At 32.7% G+C, this 19,503-nt stretch overlaps 1 protein-coding gene across 1 annotated transcript; it reads left to right on the top strand.

The window, feature by feature from the left end:
• Positions 1–9,896: 9,896 nt before the first annotated feature.
• LOC111014406 (uncharacterized) lies at positions 9,897–18,838 on the top strand. Its single transcript, XM_022289122.2, has 10 exons — positions 9,897–10,206; positions 10,522–10,589; positions 11,085–11,146; positions 11,240–11,389; positions 12,667–12,843; positions 14,164–14,376; positions 14,847–16,519; positions 17,179–17,235; positions 17,330–17,399; positions 17,856–18,838. Exons 1-10 carry the CDS (start codon positions 10,001–10,003, stop codon positions 18,561–18,563), a joined length of 3,384 nt encoding a protein of 1,127 aa, XP_022144814.1. The 5' UTR covers positions 9,897–10,000; the 3' UTR covers positions 18,564–18,838.
• The last annotated feature ends 665 nt before the right edge of the window (positions 18,839–19,503 follow it).

Below are 19,503 nucleotides of genomic sequence, written 5' to 3'. Positions count from 1 at the left end.
TTTTAACTAAATTAGCCCAAGCGAGTATAGTTTAGGTGAATCTTCTCTTGTTGAATTTCTCGTAGAACATATACTATATACTATTTTGATTATGGTACAATAGGTATATGTCAATTATCGTTGAACTATGCTTTAGTGGTACTTTTTGGTTTTATTTCATTTTTATTCATGCGGTTCAAAAATATTCATGTACTTTCAACTTTTGTTATTTTAGTATTTGTGCTTTAAAAATATATATTTAATCTTTGTCCTTTAAAAGTGACTAATAGTCTATATTTGCAAAATTTTAATACAATGGAACCTCTTTAATATGAGTGGTATCTCGTGCATTTATTATGATTGAAATAAATGACATGAAATTAAAAATAAAGCGACTAAACCAAACTAAACATTTTAAAAGTAGAAGATTAAAAAGGTTATTGAAAGAACACGGATTTAAAAATATGTAAACCAAAATTAATCAAATAAAAAAATACAGGTTTTTTTTTTTGTAATTATGTGTGTGAGTGTTTGAAGCGGAATTCAATTTTTTTTTATAGCAAGAGCCGACACCCATGACCCAACTCCGCCACATACGTTGCACTTTTCCATGGGATGATGCATCAACCATCAAGTGATTTTGGGTAATTACCAAAGCCAGGAAGAAGAGTCATTGTTCTCATTGATTTACGTATAAGAAACATAAAAATGATCGTGACATTTCACTAACCAACCAAACCTTTTTTTTTTCATATAATAAGGTGAAAAAAAGAACATTAAACTTTTTTTTTCTCATATAATAAGGTGGGGAAATGCCTCACGACTAAGCAGTCATGGGTTAGGAGCCAAATGGCCACTACCTAATTTATAAAGTCCGAGCGTGGCCCATGCACGTGGATACCAAGATGTGCACTGTTGATTGTGGCTTACAAATTTTCTAATTATTTTATTTAAAAATATTAAATATTAGTTGTAGTTGTAGTTCTAGCTTTCTAGGTGTATATGTGTGTTTAATTTTAATGTTTTTTTATAGTTCAATTATTGGGGGAGAATGATATTATTAATTTCCTTGTTGTGCACGATTTAAAGTGTCAAGGATGGATGATTTGAATAATAGAGAACGGTAATAATATATGCCTTTGAATGAAAATCAAGAAACAGAGAATCACATTCTCATTGTCTTCTGTGGTATTTATTAAAATGCCGTTACCTCAAATTTTGAATCACTTAGCTTATATACTAATTTCATTTATATTTTATATAACCTAATCAATCCGATGAAGCTCGCGCATTCTCAATAATTAGTTTTCAATTTTTATCTTTTTATGAGTGAAACTCATAACTTTTTAATGGACTGTTTTACCTTTTTCACTATTTTTTTTTGCGCGGAAGGTTAAAGTAAGACTTGTTATGTGGCGAGTTAGGAAAGATCAATTTGTTAATTTTTCTTCCAAAATCTCGAAAACACAAAGTGGATGACCTTGAAGTTCGAGCAACCGTGACATGATAGCTCGATCAAACACCGAGATAGAGAGTCGGATTTATGGTAACCACTTAACTAATTTGTCAATGACCTTATAGAATGGTTATGCGGGCTCCACCATCAAACACACCCTGAGTCAACTCTGACTTTAGGTACCCAATAATCTTAAGATTGACCTCTTACTGACTTGAGTGTTGGGAGTGTTTACTCTCTTTGTGCATGTCCTTTCACTCCAGAAGCTCGACCACACCCAATCCTTACCGGTTCTAGTGAGATCATAATTCACCATAAACACTTATATTTATACTAATAAACTTTCTTTTAATAAGAAATTACACACCACTCTTATTAGTTGATATGACTTTATTATTAATTAATATCAATAAAATTATTAAAATAAACCTGGTTAGTATTAAATATTATAACAATAAAATTTAGTAATATTTTATATTAAAGAGGGTTGTTCTAAGAAAATGTATATTAAATTTGTAATGTGTGAGAAATGAGATGCCGGTGGAATATGTACTCCATTTTTTTATATGTTTTAAATATGATTTAAGACATGCTATAAAATAAATAAATGATTTAAAACATTTTTTTAGAGTGCATATTAAAAAAATATATATGTTATTATAAAATTTAACGGAAATAGTGCTTGCATTATACAAAATAAAACTAATTATGTGGGCATATATTTAAAATAATTTTAAAGATACACAGGAGTTTACTTTACACTGGAAATTTTCTTTCAGGGGAAGGTTTGTGAGTTTTCATATTATCCAGGATGGAAATAATTATTTTAGATTCAATTTGCCAACGCAGGAGTTTTAGAGGATCTAATATCCACCGTACAACACTGGTTGAACTCCCAAAAAAAAAAATGAAAAAAAAATGAAGATAGTGCTTATAGAATTCAACAACTCGATATAAAATTTGCATTTTGATTATTTTTTATTATTCAAATAATACTATAATTCTACTTTTGAAATATTATTCATTGAATTATGTTTATATTGATTATTAACTATTTATAATTTTATATTGATAGTTTCGAGAACCTGATTTAACGATGTAATTATATATTAACACCCCATGTGATCTCTTTGATTATTGAATGTACTTCAAAGGAAAAAAAAAGTATAATTTCATTTGTTTCCTTCAAATCGCTTGATTGGATTATTCATTTTTTCAAAAAGGGAATAATTTTCTAAAAGTAGGGAGATCTCTTGGATCTTTTCCCATTTAATAAATGAATAGTCCTTTCAATTACTTAGGAAAGGACAATGTCGTGTCGACAAAAGAAAATTTTCTAACGGTTCCTAATTTATTTAAAACATGACTTAATTTTTCAAGTCAAGAGAAAATAATTTAATAAAGAGAAATATAGTAGAAAAAAAATAGAAACACATAGAAAAGATAAAATATATAATAAATTACAAATGACAAATTTATTGCCAACCACACTGTTAAGCACTTTAGATGAAATGACAGTGCATTTGAATTCCCACCCCTAATTATCACCCCTAATTAGTTGTACAACAGAAATGACAAATTTATTCATAGTTGGACCCAAGATATAATACACAGTCACTCTATTATATTTAGATGGATGGTGAATACTTTTTATTTGATTGATAGTAAACATTTTTATTATGACAATTTATTTAATATTACAAATAATAAATAATCAAATTAAAATTACATGAACTCAAAAGCAATTAATATATTTTTTTATTAACACAATCCTATTTAGTGTAAAAAACTAACAAATTTTTAATGTTATAATATTTAATAATAATGAATTATATTTTAACGTTTTATTAAAAAAATCGTATTTAGTATAAAATAATAATAATAATTTTTTTTATTGTATTTAAGAACAGTGAATTATATTTTAACAGTTTTTATTGATATTACTTAATAACAACAAAATAAAATAAGAATGTGATTGCTCATTGCTTGCAATTCAAAGAATTTGATTATTTGTTTTAAGAGGAATGACTCTTAATAGGTGAGTCCCAGCTAATTAACTTTAGTAAATACAAAATGAAAATTTTCATAATTTTTATTTACTCTCAATAAACACGCTATAAGCTTTATACCGGTTAGGGATGCTTGAAGGGCCACACCTCATTGTGCAGCCCATACTATGGCGACCATAATGGCTGTACTCCTACGTGGAAGGTCACACCTTTACATGACCCACACCAGCGCATGCGACGCTCTCTATGCATGCTAGGGTGGCACCCACGCCACCACCACGACTCGTCGATCCACTACTTGTGCCCCCAGCGTGGCACACATGCCACCACCATGGCCCATCGGTCCAATGCTCACTTTGATTACTTGGAGGGAAAGAAATACTCTTCCCCCTCCCATGAACCTTAAATACAACGAGTATAGTCCAATTGAGGTACGACAACCCACTATACTTCTATACAATTTTCTTTTTTTTTTTTCTTTTCATCCATTCTTATACTAACTTAAGCATTGGACACATCTCGTCGGTATTAGGCTCGCATTTTCTCTATGCATATCATCTTTGATCAAGCTATTCAAGTTAAGAATTCTTCTTTCTCTTATTCACAACTCACCGAGTCAAATTCGGACCACCTAATTCAATTGATCTCACGGTTTTACGTTTTAACAACACCTCCCATTGTGTGTGTGTGTATATATATATATATATATATATATATATATATATATATATATATACAAAAGTTCAGTTTAAAAAGAACCATAGTTGTAGAATAAGAATAATATTTTGGTTAAATACTTAAATTTTTAACAAATGGAATAAATTCAATACTTTCAATAACATTTTGACCCTATTAAAAAATCCATTTACAATTTTCAACACGAGTTTCGAAATTATTGACATCAAAGAAAGGGACGATGATTGCTTATAAAGTAGTCCACTTTGCGTGGCCCAAAGTTTGGCAATTGGCAGCTCACTTTACTGCCAATGTAAAAGCCGGTATTCTTGGACAAATTATACCGCGACAAAACCTCATCTTTTCCTCTTTCTATAATCTCATCCCTAAGCTCTCCCCTTTTGTAAATAAGAGAGTGACCCCTGATATCCTTTTTTTTTAATCATCTGTCTCCTACCAATCATTTTTTCTTATCCTCTTCCCTCTCCTTTCCCTCCACTAGTTTTTTTTTTTTAAATCTTTTCATGCACAATAGTGGTTGGAAGATTCCAGACGAGGTCATGGGTCGATTTTGAATCCGAACGAGACGTTCAATAAGCCAAAGCGATAACTTACAAATAGAGTCTTGTATTGGTGTGGTGCTTGACCACGTACACTTTGAAGTTTAAGTTAAAAATTAGTTCAAATCGATGTCGAACTGAGCTTAATTATATTTAGTAAGATTATGTAGCTTTGAGAGGAATTGACTCCTCATTTTAAAGGGGAGCTTTGGGAAGCATGATCCTGCCATTCCAGCACTTCATATGTAGTGTTAGCAGATTTTCCGTTAGTGGCATCTGCATTTCCAATTCGGTATTAAGTTGGACTTTATAATATATTTATTAACTTTAAGATCATTATTTGAAATGAAAAAGACCACTCTCCCAAATAAATAATAGCAATAATAGCAAGTTCCTAATTTCATACTCCTATCTTCCATTTCAACACAAAGTGAGGACAAGTTTTTTTTAATGATAGGACAAGGAACATTAGTTTCATCCTAAAACACACTATTATTTTGAGTGATCGTACTCTATTGACTTCCTTACTTTGACCTAATTTTTCTCCTTCTTATTCATTCATTGTGCTTTCAATCTCATATTATTTTACTTATTTTCCCCCCTTAATTTTAAGCCATGGAAGAGAGAAACGACTTCCTTTTCTTGAAAACAAATTTATTTGTAAAATAGAAGTTTTCCTTTCAAATAAATTTATCATTGACATAGATCGTGAGATCGATGTCATGGTGGTGGTGGCCGACGCAAGATATTGATTAGCGACAATAAAGAAGTGAAAGCTTGGGGAAGCAAGTTAGAATGACTAAAGGCTAGTTATTTACACGTAAAATACATTTTTTTGTTAATAAAGTTTGGACTTAGTCTCTATTTAATCTCTGAATTTAAAAAATAATATTTTTTATTTCTAAAATTTAAATTCTGTTTCAATACGTCATTGGAGTTTCAAAAATGACATGTTTGGTCCTTGAAATTTGAATGTAGTTTTTAATAAGTCATTGAAATTCAAATTTGATTTCTAATGAGTTGGCTGTCAGTTTAGACATTCTTTATTCTCTTTTTCCAAAAGTAGTCAAATGTAGTCAATATATGTTAACTATTACATTGTCATTTTGTTAGATAAACTAATGGTCAATTCAACTTTGGGGACAAATTAGGAACTAAACTTAAACTGGATAATTAGAAACCAAATTCAAACTTCATAGACCGCAATTATAAATTAAATTCATATTTCAAAAACCAAACATGTTATTTTTGAAATTTGAGGATCAAATAGAGACTAAATTTAAATCCCACCTACCAAAAGTAATAGTTTTTTAAATTTATGAACCAAAAAAAAATCTAAATCTAAAATTTTAAGGACCAACAAAATGAAGTGAAATATTCTCAAACAATTAAATAATTCCACTCCAATATATCTTTTTTTTTTTTTTTTTTTGTTAAGAAGTTCATTGTTTCAATCTGCCTGGCGTGATAGATTTTGGAAATTACATGTCATCTGTCTCGCGTGTAAAAGAAAAACTAATTGTTCAAAATAATAATAACAACAACAACTATAAAAATAAAAATAAAAGTAAAAGTAAGTAAGCGCCAACGTCCCATCCCAACCATCCAGATTCCAGACTCTCCAACAATTTGGAAGATTAATTAGTTCATCCTCCCCTATTTATATTTTTAAGAATAAAAAGTCAATATGAAAAATAAATCTATTTTCAGCCATAAAAGTATACCAATTGAATAATTTCAAATTCAAAATGTTGTCTAAATATTGTTGGGTAACCGAAGTAAAAGGGAACAAAAATGATACTTTGATTTGAGATCTTAGGTAAGTTTGAGCAACCTAGAGAAATCTAAGGAAATACGAAATAAGCACTCCAAATCCAATAGTAGTGTTTTTTACTTAAAAATAATTTGCAGCACTTCATGCAAATGACTCGAGAAATTCTTAATATTTAAGTAATTGTACAAAGAGATGTACAATGCAAAACAAACGACCATGAATCTCATATATATAGACTATTGGTTATCATTCAAATACTTATATATTTTTATGTAAAGTTATGTCTTTTCATAAAATCACACAATAATCTTTATAAAAGACCATCATTTCATGAAAAGTTGTAATTTTTCATTTTTTATTCAAAATAATTTCATTCATAAATCCCAACCGCAAGTGTTTATATACCGTGTAGGCCAAGAATAAAAACAACTTAGTACAACTAATTATTAATTACTTGTACAACAAACTTAACTAAGTATAAAGTAATATACCCAAAAGAAAAAAAAAAGCTAAGCATGAAGTAGTGACTACACATCTAATATTGGGGAGTGCAAATAAATGAATAATGTCCCATATGTACACAAGAGGAAGTTTCATGAGGTATATAAGTATGGGAAATCTTGATCATTTGTATAATTTTTTAAGTTTATACCTCCTGTGAAATCAAAAGTAAAATCGTTAAAATTCTGTTCAAAATAAACATATCAGCCATTGTAACAATTATAGATTGTGTTAGTTGTCCCGACAAATACTATCATTTTATCTTTGTTCTACAGTATGTAGTACCTATGGAGAGATGATATGACATATGAAAGAGATATATCATGAGATCATACAAGAATTGTTAATAAAGACTCGAATCAAATTGATAGTAACTATCTATATTAACAAATTGTACTTTACTTTTCAGTGACTTGATCATAAGAACTTCAAAATTAAGCATGTTTGGCCGTTTGGGTTAGGTAAACTCTTAGGTATTTTTTTAACAAGTGAGGACAAAACATGCTAAAAGAATCTATGTTGGTTTGTAAAGATAGTCTTCCCCTCCCAAACAGTTTAAGTAAATATAATAGTTCATCAGATCACAGGAGAGGTAGGGAAATACTGGGATCACCCACCAGGTGCTGAATATGGATTCCAACCCTGAGTGGGGAGTAATATACTTCTAAAAAGAGTATAAATTTTTTTTTTCTATTATGAGTTATATGAAATAATAGTTTATATGCATAATTATATCTAAAACCTTCCCACTAAAAATGTGGGTCTACTCATCAAAAAGTATGTTACTTTAATTTATAATTCCGCCCCATTCAAATGTCTTTTTCGCTCCCTCTAGGCTCTTCATTATATATAGGTACATCTGCATATTAGAATATTTACATAAATAGCCGAGCTAATAATGTATTATTTGATTATGATTGATTACCTTATCGATACTTCTTATTCAATATTTATAAAATATTATAAAACGATACTTAAATCTTAAAAGTTGTCAGTTAATTGATTCTTTCTCAAATAAGTCATAATATTTTAAAATTGTCTCTTAAAATATATATATATATATATATATATAATATATTTTTAAATTGTCAATTTTACCTTCAATGTATTTAGCCTTAGTATAAGAAAACCTCATATTATTTTAATGTATCTATTCCTAGATCCTAAGCAATCATCTTCTTTATAAATAAAATTTATCTATTTATTTATTCAACCTCAAGTATATTTTACTTTTTGTTAACATGAGTTTAACTTAGCGGTAATTGACCGTCTTTCTATGTTGTACTAAAAAAACCTAAATTTTACTTTTAACTAGACTAAATTGTTATTAATATGATGCTATGACATAAGGTGAATATAAAAAATATCATGCACATATATATTTTTTTAATATACTAATATTTGAAAGTAGAGATTCGAAATCCAGACCTTTTCATCCATCTTAATTAAACCATGATAGAAGAGTGACGAGACGTTTATTTCAAACAATCTCTTGATTGAAGATATATGTCAATTACCGTGGAGCTATATTCGTTTTGGCGTGACGTGATGTTTCTGAATTTAGAAGCTTTCTCTTTCAGAATATTCCGTATATTGCAAGAAAGTCGGTGGGCCCACTTTCGGAGGATGATTGGCTAACTGAGTTTTTACTCTTTATATCATCACTTTACTGGCGCTGCTCAAAGTTTCAAACTTTTTAATTCAGACAAATATAACTTTCTGAAGACTCAGTTGTCGGTTAGTGGGCTGAAAAGTAAACAAAAGGGCCCACTATACTCAACCATGGGCCCTCCGCCTCGAGCCCATTATCCTACTTTTGGTAGCGGCCGCCGGCCGAGTAAATCTCCGGTGGAGACTCTTCAACTTCCACCACTGCCGCTGCCGGAAATACTTTAATAAGGCCTATAAAAGTCTGAGGATCTCTTTCGCTTTGTTTTTGATGATGACCTTTCGATCCCACATCCAATTCCACTTGCCCCAAATATTTATATATTTTCTTTCAATAGACATAATTTGTCTTAATCCATGATTTAACTTTTTGACCACGGATAAATAATGCAAGGGAAAAAGTTTCACCTTTTTCTTTTTTTTTTCAATTTTTAATTTTGTACACCAATTTGGAAAACTTCTATTAACTTTTTAAAAGTATTTGTAAGATGTACAATTTGTTCTAGAAACAATAACAAATATATCAAAATTTAAAAGTTAAAATGATTGAAAATATAAAAATTCTTTTAAAATTTTAAATCACCGATAACTTAAATAATAGTAATTGATTTGTGTTATATTTTATGTGATAGTAACAGCTTAACGTTGAATAACTACAATAATTGTAATTTACTAATGTATCCAAATCATCCTTATTGAGTTATTTCTATTTTGATTTTAGATTTATAATTATAATATTTTAGTTGCTATATTTGTAATATCTTACCTAAATCTTCCTTCTCCCTCTCCTTCCACTTCCATCGACCTTGGAACTAAAATAAATATTTTTGAAAAATGAGAAAAGTTAAAAATTAAATTAAATATTTTAAAAAACCATCATGGTCTAAAATTCTCTAAATTGCATCCATTGTACATACTAGATTTAGAGTAGGACACAAGACTACGGATACTTTCTTTTGTCATTAGTTTGCAAAGTACTTAAATATTGAAATTTTGTATTTAAATTACATTTTTTAAATATTTATGTTTAAAACTGCTCTAACTTTAGAATTTTATTTTATTTTATTTTAATTACATGATTTCAAGACAACCCTAAATTTGCTTCGGCCCAATAATAGGAGATGACCACTTGACTATGCGGTCTGTGTAAAAGCTGATGGGCCGAAAAGGAGGTAAATGGAGAAAAGGCCCACGGAGTTGAGGCTGCGTTATACCTGTAGCCAAACACAACTGAAGATATATATTTTATTTATTATATTCCCCGCCATCTGACCACTCCGACCGGCAAAATTTGGCGCCAAATCGGGGGCTTTGCTTCTTCTTCTTCATCTTCATTCTTCGTCTTTGAATTTGGTCTTCTGTTCTTCACTCCGCAAGAATGTCAGACATCTTAAACCGTCTCGAAGAAATTTATACCCTGATTTGTTCTGGAATTAAAGCAAACAAGTCACTTGCTTACTCCACTCTTCTACAACTTCAACAGGCGTCTATTACCAATCATGATTCCATTGATGCCCTAGCGGAATTTTCTCGGGGTTCGATCCAGCTTATTGTCTCCGACACACAAGACGAAGACGAAGAAATGTAAAGCTTACTTGGAGTCATATTGATCATCGGTTACTACTTTCTTCGAGTGACTGAATCGTAGTTTTTCTTCTCTTACTTTACACGGTCGAGTGGTTTATTGAGATAACTAAAATTTGGGGCATTTATGTTATATTTTCTGTTTAAGAATTATTTGGCCTCTTATTAGAATCCGTTATCATGTATTTGAAGGCCGAACTTGTTAAGTTGCTAATTCAGATTTTTTTACATTTGTTTTCTCCATATTTATGCATTTGATGGACCGAAAATGGATTGTCTCCTGAAGTTTATGCTATCTTTTTACCTTCATTTCAGCGCCGCACATGCATTGAAGTGTTTAGGATTCATAATCTATCACCCCTCCATCGTTGCTGCTATTTCGGGTGTGTACTTACGGTCTTGGGGCATTCTTACAATTTTTATTGTGAAGTTCATACCTATGACGACAATTTTCATCCACCGTTCACTAAAGTAATACTCGTAACTTAACTATAGAAACGTTAGTCTAAAAGCACTTATCCAAATTCACCAGCTAAAGGTGTTTGGTGCTTGAGTGGAAATGCTTAAAATAACGAGAAACGCCAATGGCTATTAATTTATTTATTTACATTTCATAGACATAAATTGCTTATCAACTTATTACATTCATGTATGCATACGTTGTATAAATATAATTACAGCTGCTTAGAGACTGATAGAAAACAACAGCCTGATATACTTATTTCAACCTCCGGTACTGGTATAATCATTATGAATATTTTACCCCGAGGATGGCTTTTAAAGCCTTTAACAGCTAAATTGTTGAGAGTTATTATTTGTTGCCATTGCGTACCACAAAAAAGGTTATGTTATCTTTTTCTTTCTTATCCATGTTCCAGCGAAAGAAGCCAGCTTTATCTTTGAGTCATTGGCAGAACTAATCATTAGAACTAAAATAAAGGTTTGTTCCAGCCTCCAGGATGGCAGTTTCGTCATTCACAGTGTTGATGCCCTCTTTCTACTTTATACTTATCATCCACCTATTCTATTGCAGTCAGTTTGTAACTTAGGAGTGTGGTGCATATCTATTCAACAGCTTGATGCAGACTTTCTTGCCATGCACTTTCAGTCTTTGTTGCTGGCTGTTACTCATGCCCTCGACAATCCCAATGGGTCTTTGTCGACCACTTTTGAGGCTATCCAGGTAAAAAATTTGTTCGATGACTTATCTTTGAGCTGATATTACCTTTTCTATTCTATTGCAGTATGCGGTATCCTTGATTAAAGCTATTACTTACTGTCAAGTCCAAAATTCAACCTTCCCTCCCCCATTCTCAGCGTGTCCTGCAAGTCTGTTCTCCAATATTAATTGATGTGTTGGGAATTCTCTCTGTCTTTTCATCTGATGATTGTACAAGAATTTGTTCTTTCCCCCATTTATGTATATAAGTCAGGATGGATGTATAGATTTCCTGGAAGCTAAGATACTGCTGCTTGCTAACTGGTTACTTTTTCACATTTACTTCTTCAATGCCAATTATAGTAGGATATAGAAAATCGTTTTCCTTGCTTCTAGCTGTATTTTAGGGTTTTCCAATGGTGAATCATGCTATTTTACTCGGCTAAGTAGCCAGTATAGTAGTACAACACTTATCTGATACGTACTCACTAGTCAATTGAAGGAAATGCAATACTCTTTCGTTACTATAAAAAATCCCCGAGCCATACAAGTTCTTAGAGAGGCCCATCTCTCCAGTCCTATCAGTAGCAATTCGCCTTTCTTTACTCAACTCCTATATACCCATACCCCTCACTTAATCCCCCTTGTTTCTTTTTATGTGTCATACCCCGTACAACCGAGTAACAAATTCATATGCACGTTGAACCATACTATCCCAACAACCCAACACTACTAAAATACTTACACTACTATTCGTTCTTCTTCATAGGCTTACCCCCTTCTTTTCTGGCCCATTACTTCATTGCTTTCACCAGGCCCACTCCCTTGTAATGTTTCTCTGTTAAGGTGGTTTAGTCATGGGACTATCATTATCATTATATGGAATCTTCTTAAATATGGACAAAATATGAGCACACACAAGCACTCTGCACACATTGCATGGGTACTCTGTTTTTCTCAGTATATCGTATTGAATATTTCATGACACCTATAGTTCTGATAAATTCACGATTATGGCCACTACTCACCAAAATGACATAAAAATCAACGAGATTCAATTTATTAATTAAATTAATAGCTTAAGTTAAACTAATTATTCAAAAAGTTAATGAGGAAACTTAAAAAGTAATTTTAGGATGACACAGCCTAACATGTTTTTGAAATTGAAAAAAAAATCAATACAACATTGCTTCTGTGCTTTCAATGTTTGTGAAACTTGTTTTTAGTCATGAACCAAATAACTTTAATATTATTGTTCTCTTACTAATTTGATGATTTATCTTTTAATGCTATTACTTTAGGCAATTACAAAGTTGGCAGCAAAATTAAATGATAAAATGAGAGAGTCCTCCTATATATGGGCTCCTCCAATATACAGACGGCTTCTCAGCTCTGATAAAAAGGAGAGGGATATGTCAGAGAGATGTTTGTTGAAGACAAGGTCCACAATATTACCTCCTCCGCTAGTTTTGTCTAAGGTAATAATTCATTGATCTGTTTCTATTGCCTCAAGTGTATTCGTTATTTCTGTGAGAAATAATATTTCATTGATGAGATTACAATGAAGGGACAAAAGCATCTGTTCTCCAGTGGAGTTATAAAAGCTCTCCTCTTGGAGATAATGTAAGGATGGTAATTAGAGGGCATGTTACTAATGAACAATCTAGATTTTGCATTTATACTCACCACTATGCAATAGACTAGTGACTCTAAAGATGATATAAACCACGTAATCTCAGTTATCATTATGTTTGAAAATGAAGAGCGTCAAGAATTTTATCAAAATATCATCTTACTGGATATTTTTGTTCTCTGTTCTCCTTTTTGTTGCCAAAGGTACAAATATGGCTAATGTAGTTAAGGCTGTATATAGGAAGCTTCAGCTTGAAATAAATCGTAATTTTTTTTTCCATGGTGTTAACAGGGAAGCCCTAGACTTAACATGGAGTTGCCTGGCTAGAGAGTTTTCAAGTTAACCTTATTTTTTTTTTAATTAATATCAATTGGAGAATTTTTTAAATCTCCTTTGCTCGAGTGAGTGAGACTTGGGAGAATGTCTGGTTTGGCTCTTAAAATATCCTTTTGCACGTGACTTTTTCTATATAAAGTTTCTTATTTAAAAACAAATACTATCTTATTACTTCTCCCCAAATTAAGAAAATATTATAACTTAGATCTTTCTTTAATGCACTCGTAAAAATCACTTCAAATCTTCAGAAATGGGACACTCCTTTCTTTCTGTTAGGGGTCCTTTTACTAGAAAGATGCAGATTATCTTTATGTTATCGCATTTGACTGTCAGAAATAAGGTAATATAAACGATCCTTGTTTTGGGATTTAGAAAGGCAACCTGTTATGGTTGTTCAACCATAGGTCTAGACTGAAAGTATGGATGTTGGCTATAATGTGTCTTAGAATCAATCATGTGACCTCGTTCTAAGAGGTCTGAAAAAAGCATAATTTGTATTTAGGGATAATTTCAATTTGGAGACCTGTTACTAAGCAGTGAAGCATGTAACTTGATATTTTGATAACGGAAAACTGAAAATATTGTAACTTGATATGGTGCAACCATTATCAGTTGATGGTTGACAACACAATAAATGCAAATAAGGACACTCAATTCTTGGGGAAAATGAAGGTGGAAGAAAGAACCGTGAGATGCTTCCAAGCTTATTTTCCACTCTTGTACAGAAGCCTGGGTAAGGCCATAAGGGATAAGATAAAAAATAATATGAAACACGTCATACTTTTACAGTATCAAAATTTTCCTATACTAACTTTGTCTACTTCAACAGGCGCTTGCGAAAGATATGAAAGAATCATTGCTTATTGAAATGGATAAGTTATTAAATCTCGGAATGAAGGTTCAGACTATTGCAGCTTGGGGATGGTTCATACGCATACTAGGATCTCATTCCATGAAGAATAAAAGTTTAGTAAATAAAATGCTTAAAATTCCTGAGCGGACATTTTCAGATCATGACCCTCAAGTTCAGATTGCATCACAGGTACTTCCTACTGTATCACTCTTTATATCCAATTCATCAACTTAAAGAACTATTAGAATGTTGGGTTTAAATTTCAAGTTGGTCTCAACTGCATTATATGACATACTCTCAGAAGTAGAAAAAGTTAATGATATGCAAATGTAATCTTCCGGCCTTCCAGTTCTAAGTAAAACTTGGTAGATTGTATAGGACTTAGTTAAAGAGGATAACCATCGTTCTTGTATCAATTGGGCTTCTTCGAAAGCTTCTGCACATGGGACTAAGGTAGACTAATCTCTACGACCGTTATTTTCTTGTTTAGCTCCAAACTTGACACTACAAGTCTTGGTAGCCCGAAAAATCATTGCAGAATCAAAATTATATTAGATGTTATAAAAAAGATATACATTGTGTTCCTGCTTGATGGAAGTTTTGTTAATTGTTTATTAATAAATATGAATCTCATTCTTTTTTACTCCTCAACCTTGCAGGTTGCATGGGAGGGTCTAATTGATGCTCTTGCTCACAGTCCAACTCTCATGTGTGAGATTAATGTGGTCAAGGAGGACAATAATCAAACAGTGCAAACATTAAATGGGAATAACATTGAAATCCAGGGAAATGGGTTTTCAAAAAGCATAAAGCTCATTATGGTGCCTTTAGTCGGTGTCATGCTGAGTAAATGCAACCTATCTGTTCGCTTGTCTTGTTTGAACACATGGTATTATCTGCTCTATAAACTTGATTCTTTCGTTAACAGTCCATCCATGATGAAAGTGGTATTGGAGCCTATTCTAGAGGCAACTTTTCGGCTTGTTCCAGATAATGAAAACAGCAGGCTGTGGAGTATGTGCTTAAGTTTGCTGGATGATTTACTATTGGCAAAGTATTCACACATGCACAATGACTTACCTGTCCAGTTATGCGAATCAGAAGCAGTAGCATCCAAGATTGAAAATCTAGAAACCGGGAAAATGTCTTGGAAGCAGTATCCTATAAGGTGGTTGCCATGGAATCTAAATCTGTTGGACTTTCATTTAAAGGTCATTTGTTTTATCACCACTTCTGCATCAATGGAAACCTTCACCAATGAGAATAGGACTTTCGCATATGATGCTTGCCAGAGGCTATTTAAATCTGTCCTAAGAGGAGTCCGGTTAGAGCTAAAAAAGCTGTCTGCTAATTATGATGATGTAATGTTTGCTTTGAGGAAAACTTTAAGGTTTTTAAGACATCTGTATGACGATATAAGCGCTGATGCCAATATTCAGCTTCAGCATAATTTACATTATGCTATCCTTAATTTTATTCAGGCTGTCACCAAGGAGTTAGAACCTACTATACTCGAATCCCCTCTTTATGAGGTTGAATTAGACCTCAAGGAAATAGACACAATCCAATCAGTCAACCACATCAACTATGCAGAAGTTCTGGGTATCCATTATATATCTTACATGGGTAAGGTATCGCCTATAGTTTATTTAGTAGTAATGTACTCTTTAGTTGCGGTTCAGTGTACTTCATCAATGTGCCTGACAGATTGCGTCCTGAAGGAAATGCATGAATATTTTGAACTTGTATTTTCTTCATTTACTCCGCCAGATAATCTTCTTGCAGCGATTTTAATTCTGTATAATAACCTTGTGCCTAGTAGCCTAAAAATATGGATGGCAATATCAAAAGGTTTGATGGAGAGCAGTAATATGAGGAATTATTTCCTATTTAGAACCAAGTCAGAAACTGCAGGGGTGAATACCATATGCCATCTCTTCTCTTACCCTTTTGTTGTATGCTCATTAAAAAAATCGTGTGGCTCTCCACTGGAAAAGCTTGAGCTTGAATCTGTTGTCCAAGTTTGGAAATTGGTTTATAGTTCTGTGAACACATTGCAGCTTGAGAGTTCCATGAGGATTAGTTTCACGGAGAATTTTGCCTCTATGTTAAGCGGATGCCTCAATGATCAAGGCATGCTTGGGTGTGCGAGTGAATCTTGTTCAAGTTGTGAAGACTTTATTGCTGATTTCCTCTCAGTACTTGTTGACATAGTTATAAACATCTTGGAAGGGCTTCAAATTTCTGGTAGAAGTTCAGATAGGATTACGAGAGAAGACAGTATCTCAAAAAACTCCAGCTGCGCTAGTAGTAGCTTGAGGTTGGCTGCCAGGTAAATGTAAACATTACTTGTTTGATTCTAGTGAAAGATCAATAGCAAGCCATATTGTAGTGGTTTTCTATTATTTTATTAGACATGCCACTGGGCCTCAACTATAAATGAATCTTTGGTTCACTTTGCCTGGGAAATATTCCGACCTATGTAATACATTTGGAAGAGTTTTTTGACTGCAAGAAGATGATTAAATTCTCAAACTGGGGCTGTGATCAATCAACATCACAGAATATATAAATTATAAGAAGCCACAAAGCCAATTTCAAACTCTGATGTGAATTTGAACTTGCTAAATTTTTTTTAATATATATATATACACAATATTCATCATAGACTAAATCGAGTGGTTAACTTTACTCTTTCCATTTCTTGTAATTTTAAAATAGATCCTGAGTTGGATTCATTTATTTTAGCTGAAAGAGACTGGGTTTTTAATTCAAGAATTGTGAGTGATGAAGGGAGAACTCTAGTTAAAATTGATCTTATGAAATATAGGCTATTTGTTGTTGAATTTTGTGAGAGTTTAATGCGACACCTCTAGGAAATGTCATGTAAATCACGATAAATATTGTGATTTGAGTGATATTAGTCTATTCTGTCTCTGTGGCACTCCATCCCTAACTCTCTAACTTTTCAGTTTCTTGTACCTGGTACAGATTTATTGAACTGTCGTGGATAAGGCTAGGAAAAAATCCATCAAGTTGGCTTTCCAGGTATTTTGGATCGATTAGTTCAATAACCTGCATGTGCAAGTTATTGCTCGCATTTTATTTTTGTTCATATCTCACCTCAGTAAGGATGTTGCAGACTATTTTCAGCATTGGCTCAATTTGTCAGCTGCCTTCATTTGAAACAAGATATCTTTGAGTTCATTGAGGTACATATTCACTTAATGTTCTACGTATACTTGAACCCATTCTGATCAGTGATCCGAACACACCATAAAACACACATAGAATTTATGAATACCATGAAAGCATGTCACTGGGCTCCATCAGTCTTGGGATCATGCATTTAGTTGAACCATATACCAACAATGTACTACTAGGACAATTAGTTTTCGGATTCTCGTTTGATTTGGGTGGTGATTATGAATTCATGATCCTGAAATGTTTATTCTTCACTCTGAAACTTTGTTATTGCAATTAGTTTCTTTGCTGATCCTGAAATGGTTTAACTATGCTCAGGAATCTATGGCTCAAATAACTGGTTTCTCAATTTTTTTTTCCTTTTGATTCGGCGTGATCCTGAAGTTTTCTTCTTTAAGTCACAGAGTACTAAGCTATTGTAGTTATTTTCTCTGCTGACATTGTATATTGCCTTCTATCTCCAGATTGTATCCTCTCCATTACTTTTATGGTTGACAAAAATGGAGACATTGAATGAAAGCATTAGCAGTCAGCTTCAAATCCTATGGGCTGAAATCATTAGTTGTCTGCAAAGGGGCTGGCCTTCATTAGCCAATGACTCTGGCTTCCTGAATCTTTTGGCACCTCTACTTGAAAAAACTCTTGACCACCCTAATTCCTCGATTTCTGTGCCAACTATTACCTTCTGGAATTCGTCATATGGTGAACATTTAGTTTTAAGTTACCCACAAAATTTGCTCTCTGTATTGCACAAGCTATCAAGAAATGGAAGACTAAAACTCCGAAAGAGATGCATGTGGGCCGTTGAACAATGCCCTGCAAGACAAGAAGATGCTGATCGTCCCTTTAGCCACAGGGTGAGTGGAACATCCATCAGGAGCTCAAAAATAATTGAATTAATGACAACTACAAAACAGGACAAGCACAAGCGCAAGGAGATACCTATTTTGAATTCGAAAAGGAAGAAGATAGAACTAACTCAACATCAAAAGGAAGTACGACGTGCTCAACAAGGACGAGCACGAGATTGCGGTGGACACGGCCCGGGCATTAGGACCTACACAACCCTTGATTTTTCACAAATGGTAAACGATTCAGAGGAGAGCCAGGATAGCCAAAATCTAGATTCCATCTTGGAGATGGTTAAAACTGATCAACTGCCTCTTCGTTGAAGTTCAAATGTGATGGCAAAGCACACAACTGATCCATGTTGCAAATGCATTGCCTTTTGCTCAGTTCTCATAAGCCTTGTATAGTAGCTGCCATAATTATATTTCCTTTTCTAGCATGCTTGGTAATTATTTGCTGCATGGTTTGTATTTGACCCGTGCGTTCTGCTCTTTTTTCTTTTGGGCAGATAATGTATAGGATAAATTGATTTTATTGTCTCTTCTCTCTCTTGTTAATAATTGATTAATCTATTTACTTATTGGTACATTCGATCCAAGTGTTAACATCTTGATCGAAATCTCCAACGAATTTATTAATCTAACATTGAAATTGGAAATTTATTGACCTTTTATTAAATTATAAATTCTAGCACAACATTTAAAAATAAAAAGGAATTCTAAAATACGGCGATGGCTTTATATGGAACGGGATGAGATTTTTTTAAGTACTACTGTATAAGATTCGAACTCATCTGATCGAATATAAGTGACATAATTTATTGAATTCTGGATGTGATTGTTTTTTTTCCATAATTGGGAGTCAAAACTTTACTTCCTTATATTTAGAGGCGCTCATGTCCGTCCTTAGGCCAGATTCAAGAGACGTTAAGAATTTTTAGTATTAAGTTCATCCTTATTATTATAGCAAACATGAACGTGCTCTTTTCAAATTTTTAGTATCTCGCCCTCCTATCTTTCTCAACTCATTCGCCGGAGTATGTTGGGTTGGAATGCCTCCATTCATGTCTTATCCTTTATGATCTCTAGACCTTCCCTCTACGTGAAGGTTTGAACTTAAGACCTCAAATCTTGAAATTCATGAGATATAAAGATCTTTTGATATTAAGATGGATAAAATGTCTGACGTTGAAATCTCTAAGTTAATATAATCGGGATTTAAAAGAGATTGCAAGTATTGCAAATTGTGATGAGACTTGAGACG

Source organism: Momordica charantia, assembly GCF_013281855.1.
Source record: "Momordica charantia cultivar OHB3-1 chromosome 6 unlocalized genomic scaffold, Mcharantia_2.0 BLBB01000006.1, whole genome shotgun sequence".
In the NCBI taxonomy this organism is placed as follows: Eukaryota; Viridiplantae; Streptophyta; class Magnoliopsida; order Cucurbitales; family Cucurbitaceae; genus Momordica; species Momordica charantia.
Note: the sequence above shows the minus strand (reverse complement) of the source record. Positions and strands in the feature narration are given on the sequence as shown.

What these genes read in the sequence shown, in the direction of transcription:
- LOC111014406 (XM_022289122.2), top strand. Translation starts at nt 10,001, where the DNA reads ATGTCAGACATCTTAAACCGTCTCGAAGAAATTTATACCCTGATTTGT. An exon ending in CAAGACGAAGACGAAGAAAT is followed by an intron (nt 10,207 to 10,521) that starts GTAAAGCTTACT and finishes CCTTCATTTCAG; the next exon opens with CGCCGCACATGCATTGAAGT. An exon ending in CCACTTTTGAGGCTATCCAG is followed by an intron (nt 11,390 to 12,666) that starts GTAAAAAATTTG and finishes CTATTACTTTAG; the next exon opens with GCAATTACAAAGTTGGCAGC.